General features: G+C 40.2%; 1 protein-coding gene across 1 annotated transcript in view; it reads left to right on the top strand.

Moving 5' to 3' along the window:
• ME1 (malic enzyme 1) overlaps nt 1–16,113 on the top strand; it is a 168,903-nt gene extending 152,790 nt beyond the window's left edge. The window contains exons 10-14 of the mRNA XM_061358346.1: nt 2,006–2,111; nt 5,005–5,147; nt 6,925–7,098; nt 13,159–13,257; nt 15,766–16,113. Coding sequence (XP_061214330.1) covers nt 2,006–2,111; nt 5,005–5,147; nt 6,925–7,098; nt 13,159–13,257; nt 15,766–15,918 — 675 coding nt within the window. The 3' untranslated portion in view covers nt 15,919–16,113. The remainder of the gene's footprint in view (nt 1–2,005; nt 2,112–5,004; nt 5,148–6,924; nt 7,099–13,158; nt 13,258–15,765) is intronic.
• Nucleotides 16,114–16,342: the final 229 nt, after the last annotated feature.

The following is a 16,342-nucleotide window of genomic DNA, read 5'->3' on the forward strand; positions in this document are numbered from 1 at the left end:
CATTTTGATTTCAACCAACCAGCCAATTAGGATGAAAAGTGGGTTTTATTATAGTCATTCCTAGCAACAAGCTTTTGGCCTGGAAGTCATAAATGCATTTTTTTTTTCCTTTGGTGACTAGAAAGAGAACTTTGTGTTTTCCCCTTGAAAATGTTAAGAAGTCCTGCTTTAAAATGAGATGCAGCTAAGCCGTGTGTGTAGACTGTGGGGACATCTGCTGGAGTGCTGGGAAACGGCAGACTTCAAAATGAGTCTTGATGGTGGAATGATTCGAGCCTGAATATGCCAAAAATTGGTAATATTGTGGCCTTCTCTCGAGGCTCAGAAATTCACATTTTACCCACATAGGAAAGCAAGTTCTCGTACTGCAGTATGTCCATGCTAACTGCTCTAGGAGAACCCTTAAGACCTGCATAAACCCATCTGGACATAACCCTCTTAATCTAAAAACTCTGTAATTTGGTCATATACAAAAATCTGTAGAAGAGGAGAAATCTCTGGAAATTCTTTGTAATCATGGGTGATCCAGGATAAGTAGGCATCCTGTGAGGCAGACCAGCTCAGTCAGCCCCAACCACATAACAGCCTTCCGTAGCTTCCTGTGGTACCCTTGGGATAGAAACGCTTTTTTGCAGCTGGAAATGAAAAATGTCCTTCTCTCCTGCCTGCCAGCTCTTGCAGTGGCTGCCCAAAGGCCCAGCAGAAGAGCCATTTTTGTTAAAATTAAGCAAAAGTGCTATTAGGAAACTAATCCCACCTTGAATTTGAAAGTATGCACAGCCCTGAACTGAGCTAGAATTGTCAAATTCATAGACTTTGGTGGAATCATAGCATAAATTCTGTTCCAATATGTGAGTATAGTCTTAATTTAACTTGCTAAGTTTAAGGAAACTTTCATCATATCGGTTGGAGAAGATGCAGCTGTGTCTGTTCTGGCTGTTTGGTTGAAATTACATTTAGTGTTCCATCTTTCATGTGCACTTCCCTATGTATCTGTATAATCTGCTTCTTGCTGTCTGACTCTGTAGGATGTTTGCAGGGCTAGCACTGTCTGAAGAATGCCTTTGCAGTAATGTTTTCTGCAGGCATGATAATAAAACGAGGGGTGGAGGTATATACATTTTAAACCCTTCAGCTGAAGTTTTCAGGTTCCTGTGTACAGAGAAAGGTCCATGTAGTTCGATAACACAATTTTCACAAATTCTGGCCCCTTCTTGCCCTGCACTCCACATTATTTACACTGTTTGCCACCCAGCCAATGTCAATGATATTCTATAGCCCTTTTTCCAGCATCTGTCATATTCCACTTGGAAACCTTGCGGGGCATCGATGGGTGGAAATTGCCAGTGTAGATTAGGATAAAAGTTTTTTCACAGCTGTGTCAATTTTGTTAATGCAAAAACGATGAACCAGACATCTGGATAGAATTTATTTTTATTCCATACCTAAGGATGAATAACTTAAATATGAAAAATGTGGAGCACAATATAGGCTCACCTATAGTCTATATACTCCCCCCATACAGTCTCTATGCTTTCAGACAAGAGAAAAGCTGAAAAAAATAGGAGAAACTTTTCATTTTGCTGAGTTGCAAATCCCCCTGCTCTGGTGCATACATATTGTTTGCTCTATAAATATATTTATACTTTATCATTAGTAACTTTAAGCATTTGACCTAATGTTTTCACATAAAACAGCATTAAGAATGCTTGAAAGAAGAAAATAATTATGCTTTCATTTCACTGCTAATACAGTGGTGTTACCCATTCAAAGTAAAAATACTGAATTTAATTTACCTACTGGTTAGAGAAATACATTAGTTCTAAATGACTCTGAACATGTTAGCTGTACACAGTGTAACTTTGTCCAATATGGTACTTAGTGACAGAAGCAAAAGTAGAAATGAAAATAGGACATGTTAAACCAGATACTTTGTGAACTGTTTATCCCAGGTTATTAGGTTCCATTAAACTTATAATAAGTATCTTTTTTTTCCCTTGCTCAGGGGCGTGCCTCGCTAACATCTGAGAAACAGCATTTCGCCCATGAACATGATGAAATGAAAAATCTAGAAGATATTGTTAGAGATATAAAACCATCCGTGCTAATAGGTAATTCCTTTTACTTTAAAGCAATGACCTTCTTCTTTGTTGGAAAAAAACGGAGATGTGGCTTTGTCTGAAGACAAGATCAAGTTCCTCTGAACAGAGTTTACCTTTGTGTGTTTTTAGAAAACACTAGGTGCATAATGGACTCTATTAAGCAACTGAACAAATAGTAACTATCCAAGCATGTAACACTGCTTTCACTCCAAGCCATCCATTTTACAGGGAGTATAATCCAAGTTGGTTTAAACATCTGATGGAGACCCTCATCACGTTCCTAAATTACTTCTGTGTATAGTGTAGTACAAATAACCTCAAACTTAGACTGAGAAAACTGAGCTAAAGCTCAGATAAAGCTGTGCAAATATGAGCATGCTGTATTCGAATCATTTCCCCTCATATTTAGGTCCTTAGCTGCTGGTCCTTTATGCAGACCAAACCACAGATTTTACAAAGACTTTTTCTTTAGTAAAAGCTGCAGGATTGTGATCTCAGTAAGGAATTGCTGGGCTCTCTGTAGGTTGGGTATTATTTCAGTGACAGTTTCAGGAATGAACTGCAAGTACTCTGTGGAAGACTTGGAAATTAATCTGTCTGGCTAGTAAAACCATTCATCACAGGCTGGAAAATCTGAAATGCCACAGTGAAAATTATCCTACATTTTAAGAGCTACCTTTTTGACTGTGTCTAGACCATATGGTCCTTGTTCAGTAAAATCTGCTTTTCACAGTGATCATGAATGAGGTAAATGAAGCTTATCTTTTTGTATGCTACATAAATGTATGACTGGAAGACAAAGACCAAGTAATCTATAGAAAACATTTAGAAGACTACAAGGCTGAAAAAGCTAGTGGAACAGAAGAACAGATTGATCCATCTGTGATATTTTTCTAGACAAAGGTGTGTGGATACCTAGGGAAGATTTGCTGTCATGAAATACAGATGTTACTGTGTATCATTTTTATGTATATAAAACTATGCAGCACTCCCTCAAGGTAACTTTCTTCTATCCATACTATATAATGAAGGCTGTTCATTATACATTACAGAAACAGCATCTTAAATTAATATTGGGTTTTGTTTCATTTGGGTGACTCGTTATTCAGTATCTTCCCCTGGGCAGCAGGAGTCATGGGGGAATATGTTAATGTCCTCCCAATGTTTTACTTAACTCTGTCTCAGGAAATCCTCATACACATTTCACTGCCTGCAGTGGCTCAAGGAAAAGCCTCAGTTTAGCCCGACCTAATGTAAAAATTTTCAATTTTAAAAGGAAAGACAAAAGATAAATAGACAGTGAGATTATTCAGAACATTTGGTTTTAACTTCATATCTGAAGATAGTTGTCATTTGTACTATTGACTGTCCAGAAGCAGGTTTAGAAGACATTAAACATTTGACAACTGCAGACTTAACCAGAAACTAAGATGTATACCAGGCTCTTACACAAGTGGGGTCAAAATGGTGACTGCTGTGACTGTTCGTCAGAGAGTGGCCCAACTGGTCTAGTAGACCTTTTGCATCTAAGCATCCTTGTCCATTCACAAAAGGTGAATTGACAGAGAGCTCAGATTTGCAAAAATACTATGTGACAGATGATACACACTGCTTTATACAGAAGGTAGTCGGAAAATACTCAGAGATACCTTAGAGGGATGCTAGTTCTGAAGTGTGTATGACCTCCTAGCCAGCTCTGCAAGGTGAGGACCCCTTCTTTTCTCCTTAGGTACCTTCTTCTCTCCTTAGGCAGATACCAAGCTGCCCTTTTAAACTGGGCAATGCTGGGATGCTCATTTGAGCATGAGTGATGAGAGGTTTGAGTACAGACTTGAGAGAGACCCTAGTTCCAGTCACTTCTCTCTCAGCCTGGGTTTTAATCTATTCCAGCTCCCTTATGAGAGGGGAAACCAGCTTTTTTCTGCTTTTGAAAGGGGGATGCTGTGTGGAAAGCTGAGCGGGGTACCAGGTATCAGGGGCAAGAAAGAGGCTACCTTCTCTTACAAGCCAGGTGAGAGGGGCCTCCCCCAGAATAAAGATCCTTAGTTTTACTACAAGGTCTGTTTATTTGTTTTCCACTGAAGGTGTGGGGAGCAAGGACTTGATCCTTGGATTCCCAGCTCTTGTAGATTAGGCAGAAAAAAAGGTGTATTTAGCATCTCAAAAACATCACACACCTCTTTTTGGTTGTGAAGCATCTAAGGTCCAAGACATGAAACTGGCTATATGTCTGCAATGCCGCAGAATCCAACTTAAGATGGTTTCATACTAGATGCTTTCATACGGCAAAACTGACAGTTAGTCCCTGTGAAAAGCATTTAGAAGCATGGACTGTATGGAGAATAGAAAAGCATGTCTGGTGGGATGGAAACGGATGTATTAAAGGGGTTGTTGCTGACAGGTTAGGCTCAAAACTGGGATTATTCATCAGCTGAGGCTGGAGATGACAAAATGTTCAGCTGTAGAAGGCAGAGACTTGACTCATCACATCAGAAAAAAATGAAATCTGACAGACTGGATTTTGGGAGAAACTATCCACTGTGTTGTATGAGACTATAGGAGCCAGAGCGGAACCTCTGTGTTCCTTTTGGGACTTACCTGCAGGTTGGGTGACACACTTCTAATATATATAAAGGGCCTGAGAGAAGTGAAGTGATAAATTCACCAGGCTGTACAGGGATGAATAGGTCCTGCCTTACATTAGGGATAATACTGAAGTTTCACTTCCACAAAATCTTTTATATAAAACTTTATTTTAACCACATGTTAGAAAACAGGTTGAGCTCCATTTTAAAGAGGGAAGCCTGAAGTAAAAGGAGCTCTGTTCTTTTAAAAGTGACATGCATGTCTTACCTGAACTGATTTTATTTATCTGTTTGTTCTGTCTGGTTTTCTTCTTTAGGAGTTGCTGCAATTGGTGGAGCTTTCACTAAACAAATTCTTCAGGATATGGCTGCTTTAAATGAACGTCCTATTATTTTTGCTCTCAGCAACCCTACCAGCAAAGCAGAATGCACTGCTGAGCAGTGCTACAAATATACAGAGGTAAGCAAAGATTAACGTCTCTCCAATGTACATAGTGAAAAGTAAAACTGAAATTAAAATGGGAGGAAGACAGAGGGTGGCGTAGCAAGTACTAATCATGTCTCTGTGTGTAGAGAAAATGAGTTAAATAATGTGGTTTTCAGATGTTATCAAGACAATTTCACTGAAGCCAATACATGCCTGCACCCTTGTAAAAACATTTAATAGCTTCTATTGGTGTCAGGCAAGACTTAAAATCTTTATTATAACCCAAGCATCAGTAACCGTCAATCATTAAAGCCTTACGCCTGTTTTTGAGCTGCACCACTTTGTGTAATATATACACACAGTGGCATGGTTTTAATTTGACATTTTATAAATACTCTTTAGGGTAAGAAAATACTTCAATACATGAAATAGAATCTTTAAATGAATTCTTTATTAAGAACTGGGGTAATTGACTCCTCCTCACAAAGATTTCTATTATGGAAACACAGGTGAAAATGAAGAGAATTGAACTCATTTATTATTGTACTCAGTCTAGAATCTGAAATGTATGAGTACTTGACTGTATGTGTTTCACAGTGGATTGTGTTTGGATTTCTTGTCAAACACAGGGCAGTTTGAATGACAGTTTCACAGTGTTTAAACGACAGATTTAGCATGCTCATTCCCCACTGCACACAATTACAGCACGATGCAAGAGCCAGGGAAGCAGCCTACATGAAGGGTTGGTTACAGTGCGTAACATCTGGTAGGCAGAGTAGAAGACACACTGAAGCATTTGATCTGTCACCAAAACATATAATAAGCTGGCCATGATAATACTGTATGACACCAAACCAAACAGAATATTCTTCTGAAAAGCTGAATAGCAACAGTGGCATATTTTAAAATGCACATTTTCAGTTCTCTGAAATAGACGTAGATATTTCTGATACAAAGCACCTCTGAATTATTTAACATTGGCATTTATCACTTCAGCAGTGCTAGCATAAATAAAGGCTGGCTGTTCTTCCCCACCTAAATTCACAGGGGCCTTTGGGCTGTGGGCATAGAGCCTGCACAGTGTTACTCCCCTCAGTCCAAACCTGCATTGCCTGCTGTAGAAATTACTTCTCTATGTAGCGGGAATGATCTGGGGAGAATCAGTAGTGCTGTAGGTGAGTCACCTCTGAGGTACCTCTTCTGCCATCCTTGAACAGCCCTTGATGGTTCCAGCATGTGCTCCCGTAAGGGTGTTCCTTACTCCAGGGGAACAGTGAGACTCCATCTCCCTGAGAGCCCATATCTTAGCGCTCTGATGGTATCACAACTCTGATCATGCATACTACTGAATGACACCAGACCTAATATTCCTCTTAGCTATTAAGCCACTGTTGCTGCTTCTGGGCCACCCCACTCCCGTTGTTACCATGACAGTATTGTCCGCTTTGAGTTTTACAGCTCCACGTGCATACCTTCTTCCCACATTCTTCAGATGTAGGTGCACAGAGTGCATAATGAGGGTGGGCTTTCAGTTTCTCCTCTTTTGAACTGTACAGATAGCTCTTACCAGAATAAGGCAGCCATTACTCTTTGACATCAGATAGTCACAGAGAATCACCACTGATCTCTAGGATCAGTATCCTGATGTTCTTGAAACATAGTCAAATATCTCTTAACACGCTCTTGGAAGAGATACTAAATAGATGCAACCCAGCTTCCAAGGTGATAAATGTTTAAAAGGATGTGTGAAATATTTCAGCAGCGTCCTCTTAACTAACGTGCTTTCTTCCGCTTTCTTGTTCCAATTTAGGGCCGGGGTATTTTTGCCAGTGGAAGTCCTTTTGATCCTGTCACTCTTCCAAATGGAAAAACTCTCTATCCTGGACAGGGTAACAATTCCTATGTGTTCCCAGGAGTTGCCCTTGGTGTCATTTCGTGTGGACTGAGACATATTAGTGAGGATGTGTTCCTCACAACTGCTGAGGTACTGCTAAAAATTACTTAAAGTCCTTAATTTAGTAAGTTGGTAATAATGAGCAATTAAACAGAAAACACTAAGCATTATCTTCAAAATTGATAATTGATAGTGTTTTCTGTGTAAGGTCTTTATTTACAAGGTGCATTGATTTTATAAATCCTGGTTGAAGAAATTACTTTAAAAAAAGTGAACGTGTGTTCCAAAGATCATCTGACATAAACCACACCTCCTGTTGGCAAGGGAATAAGAGAAAAACACCAGTACTGTATTATCATAGGTGAATGCACATATGTTTGTGTACACACTCACACAGGTTTGATTTTTAGATTGAAAGGAATTCTGGTTTGATGTTGGCAGCTTTGGGGTGACTTGTGGGTGTGTTTCGCTTGCAAAAATACACTGAATTTCTTTCAGCTTGCTGCTATTTTTAAATAGAGCTGTTGGAGTCATCTTTTGTGGACCTCTCTTGTCAACAGCTGGTGGAAGTGCTCCATTGCCTTGTGGCTCCTTCACCACAGTTTTACACAATTGCCACGTTATTCTTGCCATTTTCCTTTCTATCTTTTTCTGCATTATTTATTTTCTTTCCTCAAGCAACTTTATGACATTCTGCCATTACCCAGCATGTGATCTCTCCTCCTTTATCTCCACTCAGTGGGCAAGAGATGAACAGAGAGCAAACACTGTTACTTCTAGGAATTATTCACCACCTACTTCCAGTGAATGTTCAAAATCTAACATCCACTATCTTACATTATGATATCATAAGGGTATAAGATTATATCTCCACATATGAGAGAAGCATCTGGCATTTATTATTTTAGAATCCCTTATTCAAACAAACTTGATTACAAGCAGTGGTTGAAATCAAACGTTTAACACTTTAGGTTTTTATTTTTTTACCAAAATAATATCCCCCAAAACAATCGGTTAATCTGTCTGTAGCTGTTTCTCACTTAACAAAATTGTGACTTTCTTAGATTTTTTGGGTCCAGCATCTTTTTTCTCATCTGCTATAGTGTCATTACACCCTTACCACTCTTGCTTCTCACCCTTCCCTTCTCCTTCTCTTCCTGCTCTGTCCTTGAGTTCCTGCCTCCTTCATTGCCTCTGTTGGTTCTGCTTTTGGCTGGCACCAAGATCAGTATAAGGAGCCTCACAAGACTCAGCTTCCTTCTATCCAGAATGATGGGGGCTATCCTTGCTCAAGGTCCTGGCTCCTCAGCTCCCAGGAATATGTCCCTAAGCTCAACCTTCTTAGAGAGAGCTCAGGTTCAGAGATTAGAAGTGCATGAGGATCTGACTGTGTCCAGACAAAGTCATTAAAAGCTTGATGCTTTTGGGGGTTTTCTTAAGGGTATTGGAATAAGGAATAAGTCTAGCCTCAGTTTACCAAGTTAACTCTAATTGACCTAGATTCAATTCAGTGGTAATTTCCTTCTATAGGAGAGAAGGCTGCACTGATTAGAAGTGAGAGAATGCCTGACTCAGCTCTTGCAGCTTCTGTAAGGGGCATTGCATTCCAATTCTTGGTCCTTGTATCCTCTCCATGGGTTAGAGGAAGAAAATGGTCTTTTACTATCACTCAGAGGCAACTGACAGGCAACGTAATCCTATGACTGGCAGTATGTCATACAAAGCTTTTATAAACAGCATGCTGCCCTTGCTGGATTTTTGAAAGCTTTTAAGGTCCAGACTATGGCATCTTTAAAGCAGTCTGCCAGCAGCTTGCCCTTTATCTGAAAGAGATTCACAATTGCCATCTTTAAAATTAGTAAAAAGCCCAGACTGTCTCCACTGGCTTTAACCATCCTAGGAGGGCAATGATCCATCTTGTAAGCTTTTGCGTAATTATATCCTCCCTTTAAATCTTGCCCTGTAATTTCAGTTGGATACGGTGATCCTCGCCTGCTGGTCTAAAGTGCTGTGTTAAACAGTTGTCTTATTTCATTCTAGGAGTTGCTTCATTTTGGTTTGAGTGAAATGGTTCCTATATATAGAGTGCTGATGGATGAAAGGTGGCATATGCGTGGATTCAACTATATTTCAAGTGACAGTCCACTCAGAAAAAAATCTGTTCAGAACAGAGAAATTTAACTGAACAGAGACATGTAACAGGGAAGGAAAATAGTATCAGAAACTGCAAGGAAGCTTTAAAATTCTCTCTTGAGGTAGAAGTTCTCGCCTGACTTCTATTTTTTGGTAAAGGTTTTACTACGCAATTGCCTTCCTCTAGTAAAATCCCTAGAGAAGTTTGACCTGTGAAAATGTTGGTGGGTTTTTTGCATAGAAGGTCTCTGTTGGTGGCAAGATCAGTAGGTGGCTACTGGCCTCACAGCTGGAGCTAAGAGCATTCACATCTGGTCTCCGTACTTAGTGCAAGGCAGTGTGCGGGTGGGGCTTGGGTGAGGGACAGGCGGTTACCGAGCAAGGCAACCACAGATGGATTTCAGAGGAGTCTTTGCCAGAAGATGCATCAGGGGTGTGAAGGCTGGGAGGGCTATGTAGGCCCTCAGCTGAAATCACAGTACATAGTAAAAGCAAAAGTGCTTTTTGTTAGGTTTTCTTGGCTTTTTTTAATGGAAGGATAAAATCAAAATAGTTCACTGTGGGTTTTAGAAGAGTGGTTTGTATTCTCCATTGACATGGAAGCAACAAAGATGGTGCACAATTGAAAGCACCAAAACCATTCATTTTAGACAGAGAGACCGTCTCAGGTTGTAGCAGTAGCTTACCTGAAAAAAAACAGTTATAAAAAAGAAGCATCCCAGGCTGCGTGCCTGCACCTCCTGTCTTCTTGCTTTGCCACCTCTCCAATTAAATCCAATAAAAGTCACAAACAGCTTATTGTAGCTACAACAAATTCTACTTGCAGTGTTCTTTTCTTTCTGCCAAGTAAAATAGGATGTAACTTTGATTTTAGACAATAAATCTAAGGTGCTGAGAGCTGTAATAACTCTTAATTGTAGGCAATTACTCTGTGATGACAAGGGACATTACCTATTATTCTGAGTTCTACCAAACACAACAAAGGGACAGAGAATTATGAACTAATGAAATATTCTTGGCACGTATGACCTACAGTTAAGTTACTCCAGAAATAATCCTTTAAAATCCTTTCATTATAGAGAATTTGTCGTCCAAAACCCAAGAAGCCCCACTTGCTTTATGCCATTTGTTGTCTTGATTGCTTTTCATTGAAGTTCTGCAATAAGGCTTAGCTAATTTCTGTATTAAAAACTTGAATTAACTAAAATTTACAACATGAAAATAGCCAAATAGCCATACTGGGTTGCATGTAAGGGTGGGTTCTGCTTGGTGTCTTCCTGTGAAAAGAAGCAGTAGCAGAAGCTGAGGAAAAATAAAGAAGGGAAGATACAGAATGGTCCTTTTGTTGAAATGGCTTCTCAGCTTCTGGCAGCCTGTTCTGTATGGCCTTCCTGCACTGGAAATTTTATCCCTCTATGGATTATCTTTCATAAACGAGCCTGGTGGCTTTTTAAACATGTTTATACATTTGAACATCATTTGGCAATTAGTGTCATAGTCTAATTATGAGTTGTGTGGAAAAAGAAACTCTCATAATTTCCTGCTCTCTGATGAGTCGGGTTCCCTATAGTGCCATGAGAAACATTCATCTTTGTCTGATGTGTTTTCTTTCAGTAGTCTCTTCTTTTTTTCCTCCCAAGACTCGTTTCATTTTGTTTGTTTTCTTGTAAAACAAAAATAACCTTTTGATCATACCCCTATTGATTCTGTCCCATTCTTATTGGAAGCAGGAGGAGCAAAAATGCACACTGCTCCAGCAGTGGCACATTGTGGATTTATACAGTGGTGTAATTACATTTTCTGTGTCACCTCTTATTTTCTTAGTAACTCCCAGTGTTGATTCATCATTCTGCCCCCTGCCACTGAACTGGTGTTCTTGAGGAGTGTTTTTCAGAGACCACATGAGGAAGGTGTCATTTGCTTTGAAAATGCTTGTTTCTGTGGTTTTGCTTCGTTTCTAATGCTGTTACAGGAGTCTGTCAGAAGGAATAGCCTGGCATCTAAATGGATAAGCTTGCTACCTCTCCCACTTCCAGCAGCACTCAAATGTTTTGTGGCTTGCTTTCCATCAACCCCATCACACAACAGAAGCACTCTACTCCTGACCTTTTTTTTTCAGTGACACATCACACGAACAGCAACTTGGTGCTGATTTCTTCAGATTTCATCTTTTCCTGCTGAGCCCCATTGAACTGCTGACAGCAGAAACCTCATGTTGTAAGCTCCTCATTGCACATTCAGGTGCACATCTTGTTTTATCAGAGGGCTGCCGATCAATTTTAACTAACCTAGTTGCTATTGTGGAAAGCAAAACCTACAATTTACGTTGTCTTAGCTCCCCCTAGTGTGGTTTTATCTCTGCTGCATTTCTCAGTATTGGATTAAAATGTAAGTAATTTTCCTTTACTTGTTATACTCAACAAGAGGATAAACTCTTGTTGCTCTTGTTACCATTTGCACTCTGAATGGAAAAACTTACTACCTGCATGCTGTGTAGATTGCAGAAGAGAACTTTGCTGTTTCTCTTTGAACCTGGAGTTACTATAGCATTTGCTATTTAATTCAAACTATTTACCTACTTCTATCAGAAAGGTTGAATTGATGATAGCCAGGCATCTCTTGTGACACAGGCCTACCTGTCAGCAAGCAACATACACAAGGTCCTGTTTCCCACATACAATGGGAACTGTAGGAAGCAGTTTGTGCTGTTACTAGTGTCTTCCTAGGATGTTCCCTCAAAAGTGCACTTCTTGCTTTCTCTCTGGGCCATGTTAGCAGCTTCATTTCACAGTGCTTCCTGACTTCCCTGGTTTGTCAGAACCTCTTGATGGGTCATACATGACAACAGCAGATGCTATCCAGACCAGTTTTCCTTCCATCCACAGAGTACCCTTTGCAGGTTGCATCACACAGTAGTATCCTTGCGCTCCTGGATCAGTCAGTGATTTGGTTATAATTTTTTATTATCTAAGTTTTATTTCCACAAAGGTATATAATTTCTACTGATGAGAACACAAAGGCTGCCTCTATATCACTCTTCTGTTTTGCACCAGAATGGTCTCCTGGAGCACATCTCCCTGGTGTCCCTATAGACTCTACCTGTGTGCACAGTGTGGCATGGTATTGGGCAGAGAGGGGCACTGGTTTCCTTTTGGATTAAACTAAATGGAAGGACACACTCCAGGAGCAAGCCTAATGTACTAAATGTCAATGGAAACTGCTTATAAACCATAACAGCTTTAAGAAGTATGAGCTTGCACTGTACAAAGAACTTCCTTTCCTTGTGACAGTTACGTGTTCAAAGGGCAAGTGACATCCCCTCCCCAGAGTCACTCCTTTCTGTCCCAAAGCAAGGTAGAGAAATTTGGATTCTGCTGATACAAATCTCTCCTACTGTTTTTCACTAGTCTGTTTTGAGAATTGTAGCAGAGGATGTTAGTGGAGGTAGCCATTAAAAACTGCATGCAGTCAGACCATTTTTAATATATTGATTTTGTGCTTAGTTTGCTTAGAAGATATTTAGATTTGGTTCTAACTAGCTGTTCCCTAGAAGGTACAAATATGGGCACTTAAGATATTAAACCCTCAAGTCCACCAATGAGATTACAAGGTAGGAGATAGGTTAGGTAACTGGCATCAGCTGAATCCCAATCTGGATCACCCTGAGAGGCTTTTTGCTATTTCACATCTCCAAATGACAAACAGATTTTAGCTAAGAATAGCATAACTATCATTATAACCCAAAGGCAGCCCCAGGACCCTTCACTTCTTAAAATGGATCTGTTGGACTTGAATAAGTCTTACTGTCTAAGTGAGAAAAGCACGTAACTCCCTAAATTTCTAGCTGTTGTGGAGCTATTCCTATTGATAAGGCTGGTTGTAAACCACACTGCCTACGTGGATTAAGCAGTATCTGTGTGATTTGAGAAAGCAAAACCATTTCTTTGCCTAAGACTGTCTCATGGAGGCAGAGCTGCATCTGCATTTTGAGTTAAACACATCTGCTTTTTTTTCTAGGTAATAGCTCAGCAAGTTTCGGATGAGAATTTACAGGAGGGTCGTCTGTACCCTCCCTTAGTCACTATTCAGGAAGTATCGCTGAAAATTGCTGTAAGGGTAAGTCATTTATTTCAGTCAGTTGTGGCTTCTCTTCTCCCCACGCTCTCTACATCATTTAGCATTTGATTTGATCAGCTAACACACCTCCACACAAGTTGAAGTTGGTTCATGTCAATCAGTCTTGGACAAGTAGCAGTTTCAAAATTGAATTTAAGTTCATAAACGTAAATGTAACCCAAGTACAAGAAGGAAGGATATGGAACTATAGCAAGTGTTTATGTCTGAGGAGCCCAGACTGAGCTGTGCACCAGTTACAAGTGGGTCCCCAGGCTTAGTCATGTGAGGTGCACAGCTGAGAGTGTTGGCCCTTTGTGGTGATCAGTGCCTGTCAAAATGTCACCCTGTGTCCAGGGATTGCTCCCTTTTTATCCCATTCTTACTCTGGCCTACCAAAATAACTAACTACAAGGGATGCTTTTTGTTTATGGCCCAGGTTTGGCCCAGCGGTTGTTTGTTTGGTTGGTTTTTACTGGTAAATATTGAGCTGATGCAGGTGGATTTTCAGTAACCAACTTAAACCCACAGAGAGCAAGAGGAAGTTTTCAAATAATGTATTTATCCCAGTTCCTCCCTTGTTCTGTTCTTTAGGAAGGGTTTTTTTTCAGCATTTTAGGAGGTTATTTTGCTGCTCTTCCATGACCTTTTTTTCTCAATTACTGTTTTCTCTCTTGGTCACCATGCTGTGAATAATTGCACTTACTGCATATTCTTTGGAAAGAACAACAAGGAGCCCTCATGTGTGAAACAGTTCCCCTAGCTTCACTCATTCTGTGTATTTAACAGAAATCCTTCTCACAGTTCACATCATCTTAGGCAAATAATAACTGTTCTGTAGGTGTCAAAATGTTACCGGGATTCCCCAGGCAAAATCAAACTGCCGGTGTGCTTGGCAGAAACACCGTGACAGAAATTCCTCCTCTGCTCGTGCATGTTACAGCAAATACAAGAAAGGAAAATGTTACCAAACAGTTCTGTCTCCCTCATCTTTGTTGAAGCTTTATTCTTGCAAGTACCTGCTCTGGCTCATACAGCCCAGGAGGTTTAGCAATGGCCTCTGCCTCTTCCAGGGGAGGAATACTCTCAACATTTTTTGGAGTACCAAACATGGGGTGTAAATTCAGACCGTATTCAGCTACGATAATCATGTGCACAGACCTGAAGATGAACTCTTACATCAACACCTTGCTACTCAGTCAAATCAGGTTGAGCGACAGATTAATCCTAGAAGGGAAGTCTAAATACTGTAACTTGAGGTCTCAGCTTCTCACCAAGCCAAAACATTTATGTTTTAAAGAGAGAGCTAGGGCAAGCAGGAAGGAGACCATCTTCCTTTTATTCAAAGTAGGAGCATTTGTCTGATTGTGAAATACAGTTTGAAGCCGATCTTTCCAAAGAGTGCTGCTGCATAAAAGCAGTCTGTCAAACTTCTTTGGTTTCATAGCTGAATGTCCAGTCTAAAGATAGACATTTCTCTAGTAAGTGTTCTACGGACATGAGAGGCTACCTTGATGTGTTGAATGGGCTCCAACTCCTTCTAAACTTCACTTTTGCTACAGCTATACTTGTGATGCATAATTGAATTCACTCAGGTATGGTCTGGGGGAGGAAAAAGCAACCAAATACTCATATTCCCCCCAACCATCTCTAGAACTGAACACATGCATTTTATAAGACTAATTTTTTCTCCTGAGTTTACCTTTAAGAAATATATTATCAAACTGTGGCAAATAATAAACTTCTTTGATATGCGGGGAGTGTGGAGGCTTGGAACAAAGTTTTCTTACAGTGCTTTGGAGAAGATGGTAAACCACGATAACCTGATGATGAAAGCATATAAATTGTATCTCAGTGCTTGGCGTTTGTGGAATGTATTATCCACTGCTGCACAACAAAAGCCAAGATATTACTGGATGAGGAGGAGTGCTGCATTTGTAACAGCAATGACAAGTAATCCCGTTCAAAAGTAGCATGTGTCAGATTCACTTAAATGCAAATATCGTCTTTTCCCAGTCTTTCTCACTGTATACTAGCCTAGATTCAGTGTGAATATAGGTGACTGTCAGCACCAGAGAAGATGAAATTCCAACTTTTAAATCATAGAATCATAGAATAGTTAGGGTTGGAAAGGACCTTAAGATCATCAAGTTCCAACTCCCCCACCATGGGCAGGGACACCTCACACTAAACCATATCAGCCAAGGCTCTATCCAACCTGGCCTTGAACACTGCCAGGGATGGAACATTCACAGCCTCCCTGGGCAACCCATTCCAGTACCTCACCACCCTCACAGTAAAGAATTTCCTCCTTATATCTAACCTGAACTTCCCCTGTTTAAGTTTTAACCCGTTACCCCTTGTGCTATCACTACAGTCCCTGATGAAGAGTCCATCCCCAGCACCCGTTCAGATACTGGAAGGCTGCTATGAGGTCTCCACACAGCCTATTAGAAGTACTCAAATAGTTTATAAATCAGCACTAATTATGATTTTAATGCATCTTTCTAGATCGCAGAAGAAGCCTACAGGAATAAAACTGCCTCCACCTATCCCCAGCCCAAGGACCTAGAAGCCTTCATCCGCTCTCAGGTTTACAGTACCGATTACAACAGCTTTTTGGCCGACTCCTACACCTGGCCTGCAGAAGCCATGAAACTGTAAATACTGAATGAAGGATGAACAAACTAGCAGCAGCTAGAAAGCACTACGCTATCCAGAACATCCCTCCCTAGGAAGACTAAGAATAGCTAATTTTTTAAGATGCAGAAAACTTTTTCTAAATATTCAGTTAGAAACTCAGATCAAGAACACGTAATAACTGCACATCAGAAAATAAAAGTTAATCTGTGGAAAGTATTTGTGGTGTTTGGTTATTTTGTTATTTTAGTTGAGATATCCTACACTGTGTTTTGAGAGATTTTTCTTGTTACCGGAATAAGTGGTTGTATCTTGAGTTTTATCACAGATGTCTGTAAGAACTCCAAACTGACCATCCCCCTGCACAGACTTTCTGACCTGTGACAGTGTTGCCTTTCTCATTTCCTTCTGGTTGAAATCTCACGGATAAGGCCTATTTCTAAACCAG

The sequence above is a fragment of the Neopsephotus bourkii genome, unplaced genomic scaffold (genome assembly GCF_033783945.1).
Source record: "Neopsephotus bourkii isolate Nb327-2 ecotype Australia unplaced genomic scaffold, CSIRO-AGI_Nbou_v1 NB_941, whole genome shotgun sequence".
In the NCBI taxonomy this organism is placed as follows: domain Eukaryota; kingdom Metazoa; phylum Chordata; class Aves; order Psittaciformes; family Psittacidae; genus Neopsephotus; species Neopsephotus bourkii.